General features: G+C 34.4%; 1 protein-coding gene across 1 annotated transcript; it reads left to right on the top strand.

The window, feature by feature from the left end:
* Window positions 1–20,852, top strand: LOC132552255 (cytochrome P450 3A8-like). The gene is made up of 15 exons (XM_060216409.1): window positions 1–77; window positions 876–963; window positions 10,204–10,300; window positions 11,037–11,089; window positions 11,965–12,064; window positions 12,335–12,451; window positions 13,846–13,937; window positions 15,059–15,207; window positions 15,857–15,981; window positions 17,134–17,257; window positions 17,672–17,829; window positions 18,118–18,206; window positions 18,660–18,797; window positions 19,518–19,668; window positions 19,952–20,852. The coding sequence occupies exons 2-15, from the start codon at window positions 893–895 to the stop codon at window positions 20,021–20,023; spliced, it is 1,536 nt and encodes a 511-aa protein (XP_060072392.1). The 5' UTR covers window positions 1–77; window positions 876–892; the 3' UTR covers window positions 20,024–20,852.
* Window positions 20,853–22,042: the final 1,190 nt, after the last annotated feature.

The following is a 22,042-nucleotide window of genomic DNA, read 5'->3' as shown; positions in this document are numbered from 1 at the left end:
TTGTCTCGCCTTCAATATCCTGGGCCAGGGTCTATTGTATCCAGGCGGACTTCAAGGGGAGTTACTTTTTATATAGGGTACGTTATCAGCACGGCGACACTGAACGCCGAGACAGCGGTCAAAATGCGGAAGCACGATAAGGCAATTACACCACAGCTTGAAATATATCTATCTTACTTACAGGCAGGGACGTATATATCGTTAATATATACGTCCCTGTTACAGGTAATATAAGTAAATCATCTAATCAGTTCAATGTTACACAGAACAATTTATCATATACTTCAAATCTACCAACAAGTAAATATTATAACGTTAATGAAATATCAACACGTCATGCGATCTTCTCACAAACTTATGAGATACATATCTTTTCTATTTTATTTATAATAAGCACCACGCGGATTCTTTTCCGAACGACAAATTCGATGTGCTCATACTCCTCCGATGAAAAAGATCGAGAAATTCGAATGCTCGAGTATTCACTATCGCGGCGGTAAAATCTAGCACGACATGACAGATACATTTGACCTTGACAACAAAGACTAAATACGTGTAATTATAAATCGTTATTTCATGAGATAAGTGATGTAAATGTAACGTCATTTACATCACATTGGTAAATATCAATGTTCACACGTGCTTGTGGACAAGAATGTGCTTTTTATATATTATCAAACAAAGTAAATTAATAGAGAGAGAAGGTGTGACCTATCAAGAGCGGAGCGAATGCACATTAAAATGCTAAGAATAGGATACACAAATCACTAGGAACGACCTCGCGCGGGAAAGCTGGCTATTGGCAAGAGTAGCTGTGCTGATAACACTCTGTGTAGATAACAGCTATATAAAGGGCTGAAAATTGGGTCATTTAGGACGACGGAGTGACAAAATGGAGGTACTGGGAATTACTATTCCGTTATGGCTAGTACTGAGCCTAGCCATGCTGGTTCTGTATACATAGTAAGTATATTACTGATGTCGACACTGTGAGAACTAATATCATTTAAGTCCTTGGTAGCAACGTTAATTATGTGTCACAGTACTGTATATGTCACTGTATCCTATATTTCGCTGTTCTGTATATGTCATTGTACTGTATATGTCATTGTACTGTATATGTCACAGTACTGTATATGTCATTGTACTGTATATGTCATTGTACGATATATGTCACAGTACTGTATATGTCACTGTGCTGTATATGTCATTGTACAGAATATGTCATTGTACTGTATATGTCATATTACTGTATATGTCACAGTACTGTATATGTCACTGTGCTGTATTTGTCATTGTACTGTATATGTCATTGTACTGTATATGTCATTGTACTGTATATGTCATTGTACTGTATATGTCACATTACTGTATATGTCACAGTACTGTATATGTCATTGTACTGTATATGTCATTGTACTGTATATGTCATATTACTGTATATGTCACAGTACTGTATATGTCACTGTGCTGTATTTGTCATTGTACTGTATATGTCATTGTACAGAATATGTCATGGTACTGTATATGTCATTTTACTATATATGTCACACTGTAAGAACTGAAATCATTAAAGTCCTTGGTAGCATATTTAATTATTACATGTTTGATTAATTGTATCTATCAATATTGTACCTATATATGCCTGTCATTAATACTAGTCACAATTGAAAACTGCTACAAGGGTTTATCATTGTAAACCAAAAACATACACTTTTAGTTAGTGTTATCAATGTATTTAATAGGAACACTGGCTCTAAGACATATTGACATATGAATGTTTCATTAATTTATATCAATGTATCTATTGATTACTGTATCATTGTACTGTACTATATATGTCACTGTGCTGTATATGTCACATTACTATAAATGTCACAGTACTGTATATGTCTCTGTACTGTATATGTCACCGTACTGTATATATCACAGTACTGTATATGTCATTGTACTGTATATGTCACTGTGCTGTATATGTCATTGTACAGAATATATCAATGTACTGTATATGTCATATTACTGTATATGTCACAGTACTGTATATGTCTCTGTACTTTATATGTCACAGTACTGTATATGTCTCTGTACTGTATATGTCACAGTACTGTATATGTCACAGTACTGTATATGTCTCTTGTCACAGTACTGTATATGTCACAGTACTGTATATGTCACAGTACTGTATATGTCTCTGTACTGTATATGTCACAGTACTGTATATATCACAGTACTGTATATGTCATTGTACTGTATATGTCACTGTGCTGCATATGTCATTGTACAGAATATATCAATGTACTGTATATGTCATATTACTGTATGTGTCACAGTACTGTATATGTCACTGTATCCTATATTTCGCTGTTCTCTATATGTCATTGTACTGTATATGTCATTGTACTGTATATGTCACAGTACTGTATATGTCATTGTACTGTATATGTCATTGTACTGTATATGTCACAGTACTGTATATATCACAGTCCTGTATATGTCATTGTACTGTATATGTCATTGTACTGTATATGTCACAGCACTGTATATATCACAGTACTGTATATGTCATTGTACTGTATATGTCACTGTGCTGTATATGTCATTGTACAGAATATGTCAATGTACTGTTTATGTCACATTACTGTATGTGTCACAGTACTGTATATGTCACTGTATCCTATATTTCGCTGTTCTGTATATGTCACTGTGCTGTATATGTCACAGTACTGTATATGTCATTTTACTGTATATGTCACTGTGCTGTATATGTCATTGTACAGAATATGTCAATGTACTGTATATGTCACATTACTGTATGTGTCACAGTACTGTATATGTCACTGTATCCTATATTTCGCTGTTCTGTATATGTCATTGTACTGTATATGTCATTGTACTGTATATGTCACAGTACTGTATATGTCATTGTACTGTATATGTCATTGTACGATATATGTCACAGTACTGTATATGTTACTGTGCTGTATATGTCATTGTACAGAATATGTCATTGTACTGTATATGTCATATTACTGTATATGTCACAGTACTGTATATGTCATTGTACTGTATATGTCATTGTACTGTATATGTCATATTACTGTATATGTCACAGTACTGTATATGTCATTGTACTGTATGTGTCACAGTACTGTATATGTCACTGTATGCTATATTTCGCTGTTCTGTATATGTCATTGTACTGTATATGTCATTGTACTGTATATGTCATTGTACGATATATGTCACAGTACTGTATATGTCACTGTGCTGTATATGTCATTGTATGGAATATGTCATTGTACTGTATATGTCACATTACTGTATATGTCACAGTACTATATATGTCACTGTGCTGTATATGTCATTGTACTGTATATGTCATTATATTGTATATGTCACACTGTAAGAACTGATATCATTTAAGTCCTTGGTAGCAACGTTAATTATTACAGGTTTGATCTATTGTCTCTATCATAAGTCCTAGCCTGTCATTAATACTAGTCCGAATTGAAAACTGCTACAAGGGTTTATCATTGTAAACCAAAAACATACACTTTTAGTTAGTGTTAGTATTTAATAGGAACACTGGCTCTAAGACATATTTATGAATGTTTCATTAATTTATCTATTGAATCATTGTACTGTACTATATATGTCACTGTGCTGTATATGTCACATTACTATAAATGTCACAGTACTGTATATGTCTCTGTACTGTATATGTCACCGTACTGTATATATCACAGTACTGTATATGTCATTGTACTGTATATGTCACTGTGCTGTATATGTCATTGTACTGTATATGTCTCTGTACTGTATATGTCACAGTACTGTATATGTCACAGTACTGTATATGTCTCTGTACTTTATATGTCACAGTACTGTATATGTCTCTGTACTGTATATGTCACAGTACTGTATATGTCACAGTACTGTATATGTCTCTTGTCACAGTACTGTATATGTCACTGTACTGTATATGTCATTGTACTGTATATGTCACAGTACTGTATATGTCTCTGTACTGTATATGTCATTGTACGATATATGTCACAGTACTGTATATGTCATTGTACTGTATATGTCACTGTACTGTATATGTCTCTGTACTATATATGTCATTGTATGTCACAGTACTGTATATAATATATCATATGTCACTGTATGTCATGTGTCATATTACTGTATATGTCACAGTACTGTATATGTCACTGTATGTCTATATTATGTCTTACTGTATATGTACAATGTGCTGTATATGTCACTGTACTATATAGTCACAGTAATATATATGTCACAGTACTGTATATGTCATTGTACTGTATATGTCACTGTACTGTATATGTCACCGTACTGTATATGTCACATTACTGTATATGTCACTGTACTGTATATGTCTCTGTACTATATATGTCATTGTACTGTATATGTCTCTATACGATATATGTCATTGTACGATATATGTCACTGTACTGTATATGTCATTGTACTGTATATGTCATTGTACTGTATATGTCACAGTACTGTATATGTCTCTGTATATATATGTCATTGTACAGTATATGTCACAGTACTGTATATGTCATTGTACTGTATATGTCACTGTACTGTATATGTCACAGTACTATATAGGTAACAGAACTGTATATGTCACAATACTGTATATGTCACTGTACTATATATGTCACAGTCCTGTATATGTCACATTACTATATATGTCACAGTACTGTATATGTCTCTGTACTGTATATGTCACGGTACTGTATATGTCACAGTACTGTATATGTCACTGTGCTGTATATGTCATTGTACTGTATATGTCACAGTACTGTATATGTCATTGTACTGTATATATGTCACTGTGCTGTATTTGTCATTGTACTGTATATGTCACAGTACTGTATATATCACAGTACTGTATATGTCATTGTACTGTATATGTCACTGTATTGTACTATATGTCATGTACTGTATATGTCATTGTACTGTATATGTCATTGTACTGTATATGTCACAGTACTGTATATGTCATTGTACTGTATATGTCTGTATATATGTCTCTGTACTATATATGTCATTGTACTGTATATGTCACAGTACTGTATAGTACTGTATATGTCATTGTACTGTATATGTCATTGTACTGTATATGTCATATGTATATGTCAAATTACTGTATATGTCACAGTACTGTATATGTCACCGTACTGTATATGTCACATTACTGTATATGTCACTGTACTGTATATGTCTCTGTACGATATATGTCACTGTACTGTATATGTCATTGTACTGTATATGACATTGTACTGTATATGTCACAGTACTGTATATGTCATTGTACAGAATATATCAATGTACTGTATATGTCACATTACTGTATGTGTCACAGTACTGTATATGTCATTGTACTGTATATATGTCACTGTGCTGTATTTGTCATTGTACTGTATATGTCACAGTACTGTATATGTCATTATACTGTATATGTCACACTGTAAGGACTGATATCATTTAAGTCCTTGGTAGCAACGTTAATTATTACAGGTTTGATCTATTGTCTCTATCATAAGTCCTAGCCTGTCATTAATACTAGTCCGAATTGAAAACTGCTACAAGGGTTTATCATTGTAAACCAAAAACATACACTTTTAGTTAGTGTTAGTATTTAATAGGAACACTGGCTCTAAGACATATTTATGAATGTTTCATTAATTTATCTATTGAATCATTGTACTGTACTATATATGTCACTGTGTTGTATATGTCACATTACTATATATGTCACATTACTGTATATGTCTCTGTACAGTGTATGTCATTGTACTGTTTATGTCACTGTACAGTATATGTCTCTGTACTGTATATGTCATTGTACGATATATGTCACAGTACTCTATATGTCACTGTGCTGTATATGTCATTGTACGGAATATGTCATTGTACTGTATATGTCACATTACTGTATATGTCACAGTACTGTATATGTCACTGTGCTCTATATGTCATTGTACTGTATATGTCATTGTACTGTATATGTCACAGTACTGTATATGTCACAGTACTGTATATGTCTCTGTACTGTAGATGTCATTGTACGATATATGTCACAGTACTGTATATGTCAATGTGCTGTATATGTCATTGTACGATATATGTCACAGTACTGTATATGTCATTGTACTGTATATGTCACTGTACTGTATATGTCACATTACTATATAGGTTACAGTACTGTATATGTCACAGTACTGTATATGTCTCTGTACTATATATGTCATTGTACAGTATATGTCACAGTACTGTATATGTCACTGTACTGTATATATCTCTCTACTATATATGTCATTGTACAGTATATGTCACAGTACTGTATATGTCACAGTACTGTATATGTCACTGTACTGTATATGTCATTGTACTATATATGTCACAGTACTTTATATGTCAATGTTCTGTATATGTCACCGTACTGTATATGTCACAGTACTGTATATGTCACTGTGCTGTATATGTCACATTACTGTATATGTCAATGTGCTGTATATGTCTCTGTACTATATAGGTCACAGTAATATATATGTCACAGTACTGTATATGTCATTGTACTGTATATGTCACTGTACTGTATATGTCTCTGTACTATATAGGTCACAGTACTGTATATGTCATAGTACTGTATATGTCTCTGTACTATATATGTCATTGTACAGTATATGTCACAGTACTGTATATGTCATTGTACTGTATATGTCACTGTACTGTATATGTCTCTGTACTATATAGGTCACAGTACTGTATATGTCACAGTACTGTATATGTCTCTGTACTATATATGTCATTGTACAGTATATGTCACAGTACTGTATATGTCATTGTACTGTATATGTCACTGTACTGTATATGTCTCTGTACTATATAGGTTACAGTACTGTATATGTCACAGTACTGTATATGTCTCTGTACTATATATGTCATTGTACAGTATATGTCACAGTACTGTATATGTCACTGTACTGTATATGTCATTGTACTGTATATGTCATTGTACGATATATGTCACAGTACTGTATATGTCAATGTGCTGTATATGTCATTGTACAGAATATGTCACAGTACTGTATATGTCACTGTGCTGTATATGTCACAGTACTGTATATGTCATTGTACTGTATATGTCACAGTACTGTATATATCACAGTACTGTATATGTCATTGTACTGTATATGTCACTGTACTGTATATGTCATTGTACTGTATATGTCACTGTACTGTATATGTCTCTGTACTATATATGTCATTGTACAGTATATGTCACAGTACTGTATATGTCATTGTACTGTATATGTCACTGTACTGTATATGTCTCTGTACTATATATGTCATTGTACAGTATATGTCACAGTACTGTATATGTCACTGTACTATATATGTCATTGTACTGTATATGTCATTGTACGATATATGTCACAGTACTGTATATGTCAAATTACTGTATATGTCACAGTACTGTATATGTCACCGTACTGTATATGTCACATTACTGTATATGTCACTGTACTGTATATGTCTCTGTACGATATATGTCACTGTACTGTATATGTCATTGTACTGTATATGTCATTGTACTGTATATGTCACAGTACTGTATATGTCACATGTCATTGTACGATATTTGTCACAGTACTGTATATGTCATTGTGCTGTATATGTCATTGTACAGTATATGTCACAGTACTGTATATGTCATTGTACTGTATATGTCAATGTACGATATATGTCACAGTACTGTATATGTCATTGTACTGTATATGTCACAGTACTGTATATGTCACAGTACTGTATATGTCACCGTACTGTATATGTCACAGTACTGTATATGTCACAGTACTGTATATGTCACCGTACTGTATATGTCACATTACTGTATATGTCACAGTACTGTATATGTCATTGTACTTTATATGTCACAGAACTGTATATGTCACTAAACTGTATATGTCTCTGTACTATATATGTCACCGTACTGTATATGTCACAGTACTGTATATGTCTCTGTACTGTATATGTCATTGTACTGTATATGTCACAGTACTGTATATGTCACAGTACTGTATATGTCACCGTACTGTATATGTCACATTACTGTATATGTCACAGTACTGTATATGTCATTGTACTGTATATATATATCATTGTACTGTATAAGTCATTGTACGATATATGTCACAGTACTGTATATGTCAATGTGCTGTATATGTCATTGTACTTTATATGTCACAGAACTGTATATGTACAGTACTGTATATGTCACTAAACTGTATATGTCTCTGTACTATATATGTCACCGTACTGTATATGTCACATTACTGTATATGTCATTGTACGATATATGTCACAGTACTGTATGTGTCACTGTGCTGCATATGTCTCTGTACTATATATGTCATTGTACTGTATATGTCATTGTACGATATATGTCACAGTACTGTATATGTCACTGTGCTGTATATATCTCTGTACTATATATGTCATTGTACTGTATATGTCATTGTACGATATATGTCACAGTACTGTATATGTCACATTACTGTATATGTCACATTACTGTATGTGTCACAGTACTGTATATGTCACATTACTGTATATGTCACATTACTGTATGTGTCACAGGACTGTATATGTCACAGTACTGTATATGTCACATTACTGTATATGTCACATTACTGTATGTGTCACATTACTGTATGTGTCACAGTACTGTATATGTCACAGAACTGTATATGTCACTAAACTGTATATGTCTCTGTACTGTATATGTCACCGTACTGTATATGTCACAGTACTGTATATGTCTCTGTACTGTATATGTCATTGTACTGTATATGTCATTGTACTGTATATGTCACAGTACTGTATATGTCACCGTACTGTATATGTCACATTACTGTATATGTCACAGTACTGTATATGTCATTGTACTGTATATATATATCATTGTACTGTATAAGTCATTGTACGATATATGTCACAGTACTGTATATGTCAATGTGCTGTATATGTCATTGTACTTTATATGTCACAGATGTATATGTACAGTACTGTATATGTCACTAAACTGTATATGTCTCTGTACTATATATGTCACCGTACTGTATATGTCACATTACTGTATATGTCATTGTACGATATATGTCACAGTACTGTATATGTCACTGTGCTGTATATATCTCTGTACTATATATGTCATTGTACTGTATATGTCATTGTACGATATATGTCACATTACTGTATATGTCACATTACTGTATGTGTCACAGTACTGTATATGTCACAGTACTGTATATGTCACATTACTGTATATGTCACATTACTGTATGTGTCACAGGACTGTATATGTCACAGTACTGTATATGTCACATTACTGTATATGTCACATTACTGTATGTGTCACATTACTGTATGTGTCACAGTACTGTATATGTCACAGTACTGTATATGTCACATTACGGTATATGTCACATTACTGTATATGTCACATTACTGTATATGTCAATGTACTGTATATGTCACATTACTGTATATGTCACTGTATCCTATATTTCGCTGTTCTGTATATATCATTGTACTGTATGTGACTATACCCTATATTTGGCTGTTCAGTATATATCATTGTACCGTATGTAACTATACCCTATATTTCGCTGTTTTGTATAAATTATTGTACTGTATGTGAATATACCCTATATTTCGCTGTTCTGTATATATCATTGTACTGTATGTGACTATACCCTATATTTCGCTGTTCTGTATATATCATTGTACTGTATGTGACTATACCCTATATTTCGCTGTTCTGTATATATCATTGTACCGTATGTAACTATACCCTATATTTCGCTGTTCTGTATATATCATTGTACTGTATGTGACTATACCCTATATTTCGTTGTTCTGTATATATCATTGTACTGTATGTGACTATACCCTATATTTCGCTGTTCTGTATATATCATTGTACCGTATGTGACTATACCCTATATTTCGCTGTTCTGTATATATCATTGTACTGTATGTGACTATACCCTATATTTCGCTGTTCTGTATATATCATTGTACTGTATGTGACTATACCCTATATTTCGCTGTTCTATATAAATCACTGTACTGTATATTTCGCTATATTCAATTTTGTTTCAGTATGATGAGTCGGCATCATGGCACCTTTAAGAAGCTCAACATCCCTGGACCTGCACCCTGGCCTATCATCGGAAGTTTGTTAGAGATGAGTAAAATTGTGAGTTGTAATAAATGAAATAATGACACTCTTCAGGCTTAACGTTCATGTTTTAATCTTCATATCGTTTAGAAATATTTCTTGGACATGGCCTAAAGTGTTGAAAACTTGGTCTTGACCTTACGTGTTGAAAACTTGGCCTTGGCATTAAATGTTGAAAACTTGGCCTTGGCCCTAAGTGTTGAAAACTTGGCTATTTCCTTAAGTGTTGAAAACTTGGCCTTAGCCTTAAGTGTTGAAAACTTGACCATGGCCCAAAGTGTTGAAAATTTGGCCTTGGCCTTAAGTGTTGAAAACTTGACCATGGCCCAAAGTGTTGAAAACTTGGCCTTGGTCTTAAGTGTTGAAAACTCGGTCATGGCCTTAAGTGTTGAAAATTTGGCCTTGGCCTAAAATGTTGAAAACTTTGAACCGACTGAAGAAACAAAAAAATGTGTAAGAAATAAAAAAAAAATCTAGATAGGCCGATACATCAGCCCCATTATTCTATTAATTGTATAATTTTCAAATATTGGACGTTAGAACATAGTAATTGTTCTGAAACGTGAACCTATTGAAATGCATTAAAACGTGTCATGTAGGTTATGGCAAATGTTAAATGACGTCATTTTGATCATGTCATAAACCAACACGGTGTGAGTATGAAGGTTTTACAAACTGTTATACCGTAACGGCGTAATGTCGAGGTTTATATCTATCTAGAATTTCTTATTACCAATGTATTCTTTTGTTACAGGGAATACACGAATTTCATCATGATTGCATGAAAAAATATGGAAAGGTTTTCGGGTATGTATTTTAATATTTTTGAAATGAAACAGAGAGTTATTCATAGTTTTCTATAGTATGACTATTCACGAACACTAAAGTGCAGTTCTATATAAAGCCAATACAGTGTATTAACAATGGAACTGAACGTCATTTCATTTTCAGAATCACACCTTTGTTTCATTTTTAATTGAAAAAGATATTAAATTATATCTATTACTTACTGTCCACAAGCAAATCAACAATCGTTATTTACAGTCACACATCAACTAATGACACGTACTGTCCACAACCAAATCACGTTACTTACAGTCACACATCAATGTCACGTACTGTCTACAACCAAATCACGTTACTTACAGTCACACATCAACCAATGGCACGTACTGTCTACAACCAAATCACGTTACTTACAGTCACACATCAACCAATGGCACGTACTGTCTACAACCAAATTACGTTACTTACAGTCACACATCAACCAATGGCACGTACTGTCTACAACCAAATCACGTTACTTACAGTCACACATCAACCAATGGCACGTACTGTCTACAACCAAATTACGTTACTTACAGTCACACATCAACCAATGGCACGTACTGTCTACAACCAAATTACGTTACTTACAGTCACACATCAACCAATGGCACGTACTGTCTACAACCAAATCACGTTACTTACAGTCACACATCAACCAATGGCACGTACTGTCCATCGACATGAGACTTAATTAAGATTAACTCTATCGCTGTTGTCATGCTATTTTTACATGGTTTAACGTGACATTACTTACTGAGATTGAAATGTCGGCTGAAGTGACGCCTATTTATAACTTAGTGTTTGATTCGTGTTCCGACCTTCGGTTTTGATATCATTTCTTTATTTTTCTATAGATTTTATGGAGGACTTTCACCACAAACACTCGTCATTGGTGACAAGGAAATTCTAAGACAAATTCTCGTAAAAGACTTTGCAAATTTTCCGGACCGAATAGTAAGGTTTTAAACAAGAACATTTATATATAATACAATGAATGTGTTACATCGAAGGCGATTACTATAAAACACCTATAATGTTTGTTTAGTTTACTGGGGATGCTAAACACGACTACTATTATTTCCTACTGAAGTACAAACAAGTATGATTATTCTACATGAAACATACTATATGTAATCATTGTATCAACATAACGCTAAATTGTCGATTATGACGCATGAGTAATATTCGTACCTTTATTAATCATGAACCTTTCTTGTATACCAGGTTATGAAAGGTTTAAACGGTGACTTGGAAACTTCTGTTCTAGTCTTAAGTGGGGATCACTGGAAACATGTGCGTAATAAAATAACTCCAGCATTTTCCACTGGGAAACTGAGAAAGGTAAGTCCATGCCTCTCTGTGTCCTGTAACTGTCTTCCTTACTATAAACATGTGTTTTGTTAGATAATTGTTTTGCTATTATTTCGATGACTAAATGCAATAAAGTTGATTGATTTATCGATTGACTGAATTGAATCGATTAACACACAAATACATTGAAAGATTTGTATACACTTGACTATAACTTAAGGACCATCAATTACAGTTTGAAAATTTTAGTCAAAATCGATTATTCATTTGACGAAAATAAACCTTGTGGTACTCCTTCCAGTGTCTCTTTTTGTGTTTGGTGCTGTATGCACCAATGCAATACACCTTCATTATAATAGTAATGCAAGCAATTAAAAGTTCCCGTTACGAAATTTTAACAAAGAGAAATAACTCTGCAATTGAGGGGTTGTGGTCCCTGACTATTGTACACTGCACACCATCTTAGTTTGACCGATGTATATACCAAGTTCATTACCCTACTTTAATTGGAAGGAATGACATGCTCTGGACAAAACAAAGGGCAATAACTCTGTATTTTAGTGGTTGTTGGCCCTTAATTCAGTACACAGCACATTGTCTTATTATGACCATGCATACACCAAGTTTAATTATCCTTGCTGGACTGCGGGCAAAGTTAAGCTCCGGAAAGAAAGGAAGGACGGACAGTGCGGCTGATATATGCTCCCCGAAAATTAAAATTAATACGTCGAAAATCAAAAAATGCTGAAAGGTGGCAAGTTTCTGAAATAGTGCAGAGTAAATGACATACTTGCAAACCGGGCATGTAGCCGAGCGTCCTAGATCAGACAGAACTTGAAAGACACAGAAAGAGTAAAACAACACCTCTTTGTAAACAGGCAAGGCGAGCACCATGTTCCACTGCCAACAGGCTCAGAGGCCAGTAGAACGTCAATGTTAGCGTTAGCTGGCATACCGTCAACAGACGTTTGAATAACAGTCGAATTCACTCTCGCCGACCACTTCAAGTCCTCTAATGACTGAAAGACACAAACATGCAAGACTGTAATAAGCACGTGATTATCAGATAAGGTTTTGGCGAAGTGTCCAATGAAAGTTGCTTTTACTTCGTCCAGAAGACGGCAGGGAACGCGTTTGGAGACTACATTCTGGACACATCATTCCGTGATGGCAGTGTTAACTGTTTGAGGATGCTTCTATCAACCGTGTATAGTTTCGTAATGTGCCTAAAACATTCCTGTATATCCTGTTGTGTTGGTTGTTTTTAAAGATTAAAAACTCTAATAATATATAGGTGGTCCGTAACTGATAACCGAGTGCGTGTATCGTTTTGTATCATTCAAATGGTCTTAGAAATCTTTAGGTCCCTTCAACATTCAAATGTATTATGTACATGTATTATTAATAAGATCTGATTTTACCAGATGTTTCGACTTATGGATCATGCCAGTAATACATTGACGGAATCACTAAGAAGGAAGGTGAGGGACGGAGACGGGGTGACAGAAATGACAGAGTAAATATGAAAGCACGCGTGTATTTAGTTCAGTATGTACTCGTTCGTTGAAAGGTCGTAAAAGTAGAGTAAAACTCATTAGATATTTAACTGTTTATATATTATTAATTATTAATTATTTCTTTATCACAGTTATATCAGACAGTATGTATAACATACATGAAATGTTCGGTAGGCTTTTTTCTATATATACAATTTTCTGTTAATGTCTCCGCAGCAGTTTTTCGTTTGGTCTGATGACATATAAAAAGAAAACACGAATTTATGTAAACTATTGACTAGTTATGTTGATATCATGATAATGTTGCTACACTGGATGATCCGTGGAGTTAGTGCGAAGACTTTTTAGGGGCTTTGTAATAGGTTCGATATAAATGACGTAAAGTCAACATGGAACCAAGTTAAGTATTATCAATTTTAAACATAAAACAAAATGGAGTGGATGTTGTGGAGGGAGTGGAGGGATAGGAGCTGGTAGGTTTTCACTGCTTGATAGGTTATCTACGGAGATTGTGCGTTTGAATTGATTTAGGGTGGTTATCAACAATGCACTGTACGACTGGGCAGTTGTGTGTGATGTAACTGATATTTCAGGTTATTTTCGGCTGGTTGTGGTATAATTTGTATGATTATCTCCCTTGTACGACTGGGAAGTTGTGTGTGATGTAACTGATATTTCAGGTTATTTTCGGATGGTTGTGGTATAATTTGTATGATTATCTCCCTTGTACGACTGGGAAGTTGTGTGTGATGTAACTGATATTTCAGGTTATTTTCGGCTGGTTGTGGTATAATTTGTATGATTATCTCCCTTGTACGACTGGGAAGATGTGTGTGATGTAACTGATATTTCATGGTATTTACGGCTGGTTGTGGTATAATTTGTATGATTGTCTCCCTTGTACGACTGGGAGGTTGTGTGTGATGTAACTGATATTTCAGGGTATTTACGGCTGGTTGTGGTATAATTTGTATGATTATCTCCCTTGTACTACTGGGAAGTTATGTGTGATGTGGCTGATATTTCAGAGTATTTACGGCTGGTTGTGGTATAATTTGTATGATTATCTCCCTTGTACTACTGGGAAAATGTGTGTGATGTCATTTGACACGTGTTTCAGGATATATGGAGCCTATGCTATGGATGTGATATGCTCCACAGCTTTTGGTATTCAGGTGGATTCACAAAACGATCCTAATGACGAATTCGTTGCCAACGCAAAGAAGTTTTTGAATGTGAATTTCTCTTCTCCAATCCTCGTTATTGCAAGTAAGTCACACATGCACGTAGTGTCAAAGGCACGACTAGCACTGCATGTTAGCAATGTATTTCCTTTTGTTTCAACGACCAAATGGAATGCTTTTACCATCTGGATCATTTTATCAATCCACCAACAATTGATCAATTTTCGGGGTAGCATATAGTCGTCGCTTTCTCCGTCCCTCCGTCCGTCCGTCCGTCCGTCCGTCCTCCGAAGACAATGTGTAGTGTACCAGGGCCCTTGATACTTCAACTACAGAATCATTACCCTTTGTTATAAAAATCTTGTCCAGATCATATCTTTGCTTGTATTAAAACTGGGATAAAGAAATTTGTTTATGCATTGATTATGCTAAGACGATGTGCAGCATATCAACTGCATGACCAGCTACACCTTCGTTAAAGAGTTATTGCCCTGTATACATGATCATACAAAGTCAATGTGCAGTATAACAAAGTCAGGACCCATCATCCCTCAGTTAAAGAGTTATTGCGATTTGTTAAATGTTTATATTCAGATAACTTTGCTTTCATATAAACTAGGATAAATACTTATTTCAGAATTATTGAAATAAAGTCGTTTTCGGGAAGCATTCACCAGTTTCACTGATAATCTTGTTTAACAAGATCATTCTTGTTTTCTTTTGTTTTGTTTTAGTGTTTTTCCCCCATCTGAAATTCTTGGTACGTCTCTTGGGATGGTCATTTGCTGACAAAGACGTTCAAGCGTTTTTCCGGAAAGTAACAACCAAACTTCTTGGCGAACGTGTTGCAGGGAATAAGGTTATATCCGTGTATGATTAGACAATTTGCCACTATGAAAATGGCGCGAATTACCGGCTGTCTCTCAGTAAAAATTCCAAATATCCGTTTTGATGACGTCATTGTGATATAATGGTTACGCAGTCTGGAATTCTCGGCTAGGAGATCAGGCACCGTAAATCGTTAGACACGGACAATGCAAGAGTCTTCCTTCATTGATTATGTTACAACGTCTAATATATATCTACATGAATATTATTTGTTTGAGTTGATAATCATATACAGCATTCAAGGAAAAATACAACTGACAAATTCACAAGACAGGAATTTATCGAGCGATGCAGCTTGATGAAGGTTATGGGGACGTTTTACAGTTTACAAAAATATTCCATTTCCGTATGCAATTTGATGCCCATTGGTACAACAGAAGTATAGACGTTTCATGACGCAATGGAACAGTCTAGCTTTAATTATGGCGCTGCTGCATCTTTGTTTTCCTTAGTCGCCTTCTAGGCTTCAAAATTTTAGCATCACTGACGAGTCCTAGAAGAACGAAACAGCTGTATGATGTAGTTTAATTAATTGTTTGACTCTACTGTATCACTGACGAGTCCTAGAGGAACGAAACAGCTGTATGATGTAGTTTAATTCATTGTTTGACTTTACTGTATCACTGACGAGTCCTAGAGGAACGAAACAGCTGTATGATGTAGTTTAATTCATTGTTTGACTTTACTGTATCACTGACGAGTCCTAGAGGAACGAAACAGCTGTATGATGTAGTTTAATTCATTGTTTGACTTTACTGTATCACTGACGAGTCCTAGAGGAACGAAACAGCTGTATGATGTAGTTTAATTCATTGTTTGACTTTACTGTATCACTGACGAGTCCTAGAGGAACGAAACAGCTGTATGATGTAGTTTAATTAATTGTTTGACTTTACTGTATCACTGACGAGTCCTAGAGGAACGAAACAGCTGTATGATGTAGTTTAATTCAATGTTTGGTTCTACTGTATCTCACTCTAAATTATGAAAAGTTGCTCTTCACTTGTGTGTCTTTTTTCACAATCTTTAAAACTAATCGGCTACTTAGGGAAGATAAAAAGGGATAATGATACATGTCACAAGAAGAGGATAAGATTGAATTGATTTTGTTTGTGATTTTCAGGAACATGCAGATTTTCTTCAGTTGATGAAAAATGTACAGCAGGACCACGACGATTCTGATGAAGAAGAGGATAACGACAATGAGAAAAGTAGTATTCAAAGACCGTCGTCTTTGAACAGAAAAGGTAATATCATTTGATCTATTCAGTATCACTAATAACCGATAAAATGTTTCGCCACGCTCTAATTGACAGAAAAGATGCAGCCCTTTGACCATATATAAATGTTAATACATAATGTTGCTTAATGAATAAAATAACCGCATTATCAGTCATATCTTTGTATTATTTTTTTTTTGTAATCAAGGTAAAAATCCCTCTCAGGTGCTAGTTTGTGTTTTCGCAATACTCCATTTGTTGCTGGTTTCCATCAGATCAAGGACATCATGCCTAATTATGCATGTACAGGTTTTCGTACTTGTTTCCTTGGTTTTGAACAGCTTATCACAGCTCACATAACGATGACAATCATCAGGATTATCATAGGAATAATTTTCATTTAAAGCATCAATGTTCATTGTTTATTCTATTGAAAAACAGGTATCTCATTTGATGAAATCCTTGGAAATGCAGAAATATTTTTCTTTGCTGGTTACGAGACCACTTCAATAACACTAACAATGGCTTCATACTACCTCGCCTTGTACCCAGAGTACCAGGACAAGCTCCGTCAGGAACTGGCCGACAAGATTGGCTCGGTATGACGATGCTTGACAAAGCGAGTCTCACCGGTTAAGACGTTTTCAATGTATTTAAGACTTTATACTTTAAGTATTTATAGATCTCTTATACATGACATGTGTGCAATGATGTTATATTGAGATTAAATAATAAAAAAATATTTTATCACGGATGTCGGGTGTAAAATACTATCATCATGACGTTTAAATAGCTTGTCGTCTCATTTTCTATTTGAAATTATTTGTTGTTTTTCATGATGTCTAATCAGATGGTATGGTTGAATTGCTTGACTTTCATTTTTACAGAATCCAATTACATATGAAAACATATGTCAGGTCGAATACTTAGAGATGATTTTCAACGAAACGCTCCGGATCCATCCGCCAGCTGCAAAGTAAGATATCTCTGAATGTATGTTGGTAGTCCATTCAGTCTTAATATAGGTGAATTACAGCAATGATGATTCTCGCGGTTTTACCGAAGCTTGAAACAAAATGGATGTATTTTTCTCATAAGTCATGCAACTCCCTATTACTTCTTTTACTAATTCAATTTAAGAAGTACATTTTTGGAACTATTTTCACGATTTCATTTTATCCTTGAAAAAGTGAAACATACAAATCTTCGAAATTGACTATATTTTCCATAAACAGTGTCCAGAGCTAATTCAATCTGTAAGTGGAACATTTTCACTATATTAGCCAAACGAATATAAATGGCGGGAAACCATGTGACTAAAGTGTCGTAAATAATATTTAGGGGACATTAGCAGGAGTTACATGATACAGACAGCGACATTTGAAACAAGCGTAGACAGAGATTAACAAAAATGGCCTATATATTACAGCACAGATAGAGTATGTGTGAAAGAAACAGTGATCAACGGTGTCCGGATTCCGGCAGGCATGCATGTTCATATTCCAATATACTGCGTTCATCACGATCCCGACAACTGGAAAGATCCGGAAAAATTCATCCCGGAAAGGTGACTCCTTCACTACTTATCTATATTTCTATCTGTAACCAAAAAGTAAGCTTCTATGAATACATTGAAAGGGGACACTTCCATGAATCGTTGAAAGATAAACCTTTTATGATTACATTGAAAGATAAACCTTTCATAAATACATTGAAAAAGTAACATTCCATGAATACATTGAAAAAGTAACCTTTCATAAATACATTGAAAAAGTACATTTCATAAATACATTGAAAAAGTAACCTTTTATGAATACATTGAAAAAGTAACCTTTTATGAATACGTTGAAAAAGTAGCCGTTCATGAATACATTGAAAAAGTACATTTCATAAATACATTGAAAAAGTAACCTTTTATGAATACATTGAAAAAGTAATCTTTTATGAATACGTTGAAGTAGTAACCTTCCATGAATAAAAACCTTAGACGTCCATCATAAATACCTAAAGTAACAATAATGACACACATAAGGACAAATTGTTTAGTTGAGGTTGGTAGTACAAAACAACTCTCCAGAATTAATACCTTCTTTTCAGGGAATACCAAATTGAGATAATTGTAACTAACGTAAACAATGAATCAAGAGAATGCATGTTAGGTTCCTTGTGGTTGTACTTCAGTCGATTCCTTTAGCTCACGTTGATTATGATCAGTAGAAAGCCATCAAGTGCAATGAATAATGACATGACTACATGCTGTGTCAGTTATGTTCATATAACGTTGTAGATTTGCCGATAATTATGACCCAATGACCTTCCTCCCGTTCGGGTATGGACCCAGGAACTGTGTTGGAATGAGACTTGCACAGCTGGAGATGAAAATATCACTAGCGAAAATCGTTAGTCATTTCAGGATTTCCGTTTGTGGTGAAACACAGGTGACTATTTCATTTTTAAATCAACACTTGTAGAGTCTGAGTTTGATGAAGCGATGACATTTAATGAATAGGTTAAGACAAAACTTGTTTTTTGATTGTTCAAAAACGGATTTTATTTATTTCAATATCTTCATTAATCAGCTTAATCAGTAATGATATATATCACACACAGATATGGCGTAACGTTTTGTTTCTTTTTGTTGATAATAATTTGATATAAATTACGCTCTACTTAAATTATCTCGTAGGTCATTTTAACATATTATCATTTTCATTTGTTTAGATTCCTCCTGAAGTTGAAAAGCTTGGGCTGTTGAAAGTTAAATCTCTTAAACTTAAACTGGAGGAGATCTGATCTTCATCAGGGTCGTCTCAAACGGGACAGATTTGAAAACAAACAAGAACAAAAAAGAAGACACGAACCAGAACATCGATGATACTTGGACTGACATAGGATTTAAGAGTGAATTTGTATGTTTATAAGAACTATAATTATATCGTTTTATTACTGTTATGATATGAACACGTCCTTACCATATATGGATAGGTTTATCGACAATGCCAGTGTGATTCTGTCTATTACTGTTATGATATGAACACGTCTTTACCATATATGGATAGGTATATCGACAATGCCAGCTTGATTCTATCTATTACTGTTATGATATGAACACGTCCTTACCATATATGGATAGGTTTATCGACAATGCCAGTGTGATTCTGTCTATTACTGTTATGATATGAACACGTCTTTACCATATATGGATAGGTATATCGACAATGCCAGCTTGATTCTATCTATTACTGTTATGATATGAACACGTCTTTGCCATATATGGATAGGTATAGCGACAATGCCAGCTTGATTTTATCAATTACTGTTATGATATGAACACGTCTTTACCATATATGGATAGGTATAGCGACAATGCCAGCTTGATTTTATCAATTACTGTTATGATATGAACACGTCTTTACCATATATGGATAGGTATAGCGACAATGCCAGCTTGATTTTATCAATTACTGTTATGATATGAACACGTCTTTACCATATATGGATATGTATATCGACAATGCCAGTGTGACTATTTATCTATTGTGAAGTATTGTCCATATAATCAAACATAATAAAATGTAATCGGCACATAAATAAACATATATATATACATGGATGACTACCACATTTTAGCACGTGTGTTGTTTTAATCATTATAAAAAGTAAATCTTGAACTCTTTATCATTCTCAAGACATAACCTCTGTCCATGTATCCATCATGTGTCATCACCAAGAACAATATTCGTATGATAATTCAATCAAATTAAGTAAAATAAACCAACAAAAATAAAAATGACGCAATAGTTGCAAAAATGCCTTTGAGAAAACTGTGTCATTATAATTTATTACCAATTTTAAGAAATGAATTCTGTTGACTGCGATCAAGTTCAAAAAGCACAAAACTACAAATTTCAATAACACTTCCAAAATACTGAAGGAAAATCCATTTAGGAGAACGTGATTTCATGGTTATAAAACCACTACTAGGGAGGAGGATCTCCAGACAAGATGAAAATGTTGAAAACACACGTTCTTAGAATTGTCCAATTAAAATGCTCCACAGAAAACCATGATTTTCTGGTGATAAAGCCATTATTAGCTGGATCAGAAATTTTGAAATATTGTTATAGATACACGAAATGCACGTGAATTACAGGTATACAGACATTTATCTGACATTCCAAAGAAAATAAATATTGATTTTGAACTTCACCCTCGGAAAACGTTTTTACTCTTTTAGCACTCTCTCGAACTCAATATACAAAGTAACTAATGATGTTATAAATTACTAGAACAAAATAGTGTACTTCCAGAATATTTGACAACGATTTACGCTGAACCCCATCTGAACGCAAGTATATTATCACGTGATAATTTTTAGTTGTGACCTTCTGTTTACTACTGTTAATATCAATGTTATAAAGTTGTGAGCGCAAATGATGAAATAGCGTGTTATTTGTTCACTCACGACACTGTTCACACCGACACATGCGCAATGCGTAAAAACGTGAGTTCTTCACGTGCAATCACAGGTGTTGCCACTACAGATGAGCTTTCACCGAGACGTGTCCTTCATAAAGTGGTCCGTCCCAAAAACATCAGTGAATAATGCTCATGAAACACAATTGCAGAGAGGAATGCCATTAAGAAGTTTGGAGGCGGGTACCGCCACTATTGTAGCCAAGCGCATGGGATATCATGTTAGCATTATCACCAGACTTGCTCCAACATACGGGATCATCTGTTTCTGATCGTCCCCGGAAGCTGAGACTAAGAGTGACAACTCGGGCCCAAGATCGCTATATCCGGGTAACT

Source organism: Ylistrum balloti, unplaced genomic scaffold, assembly GCF_031769215.1.
Source record: "Ylistrum balloti isolate Yb309-2 unplaced genomic scaffold, AGI_CSIRO_Ybal_v1 Utg370242, whole genome shotgun sequence".
Lineage (NCBI taxonomy): Eukaryota > Metazoa > Mollusca > Bivalvia > Pectinida > Pectinidae > Ylistrum > Ylistrum balloti.
This window is presented reverse-complemented; position numbering and strand designations above follow the sequence as displayed.

Excerpts from the sequence above, each read along its gene's own strand:
- LOC132552255 (XM_060216409.1), top strand. The coding sequence starts at position 893 with ATGGAGGTACTGGGAATTACTATTCCGTTATGGCTAGTACTGAGCCTA. Across the intron at positions 964-10,203 it reads ATGCTGGTTCTGTATACATA|TATGATGAGTCGGCATCATG; the intron begins GTAAGTATATTA and ends ATTTTGTTTCAG. Across the intron at positions 19,669-19,951 it reads CCGTTTGTGGTGAAACACAG|ATTCCTCCTGAAGTTGAAAA; the intron begins GTGACTATTTCA and ends TCATTTGTTTAG.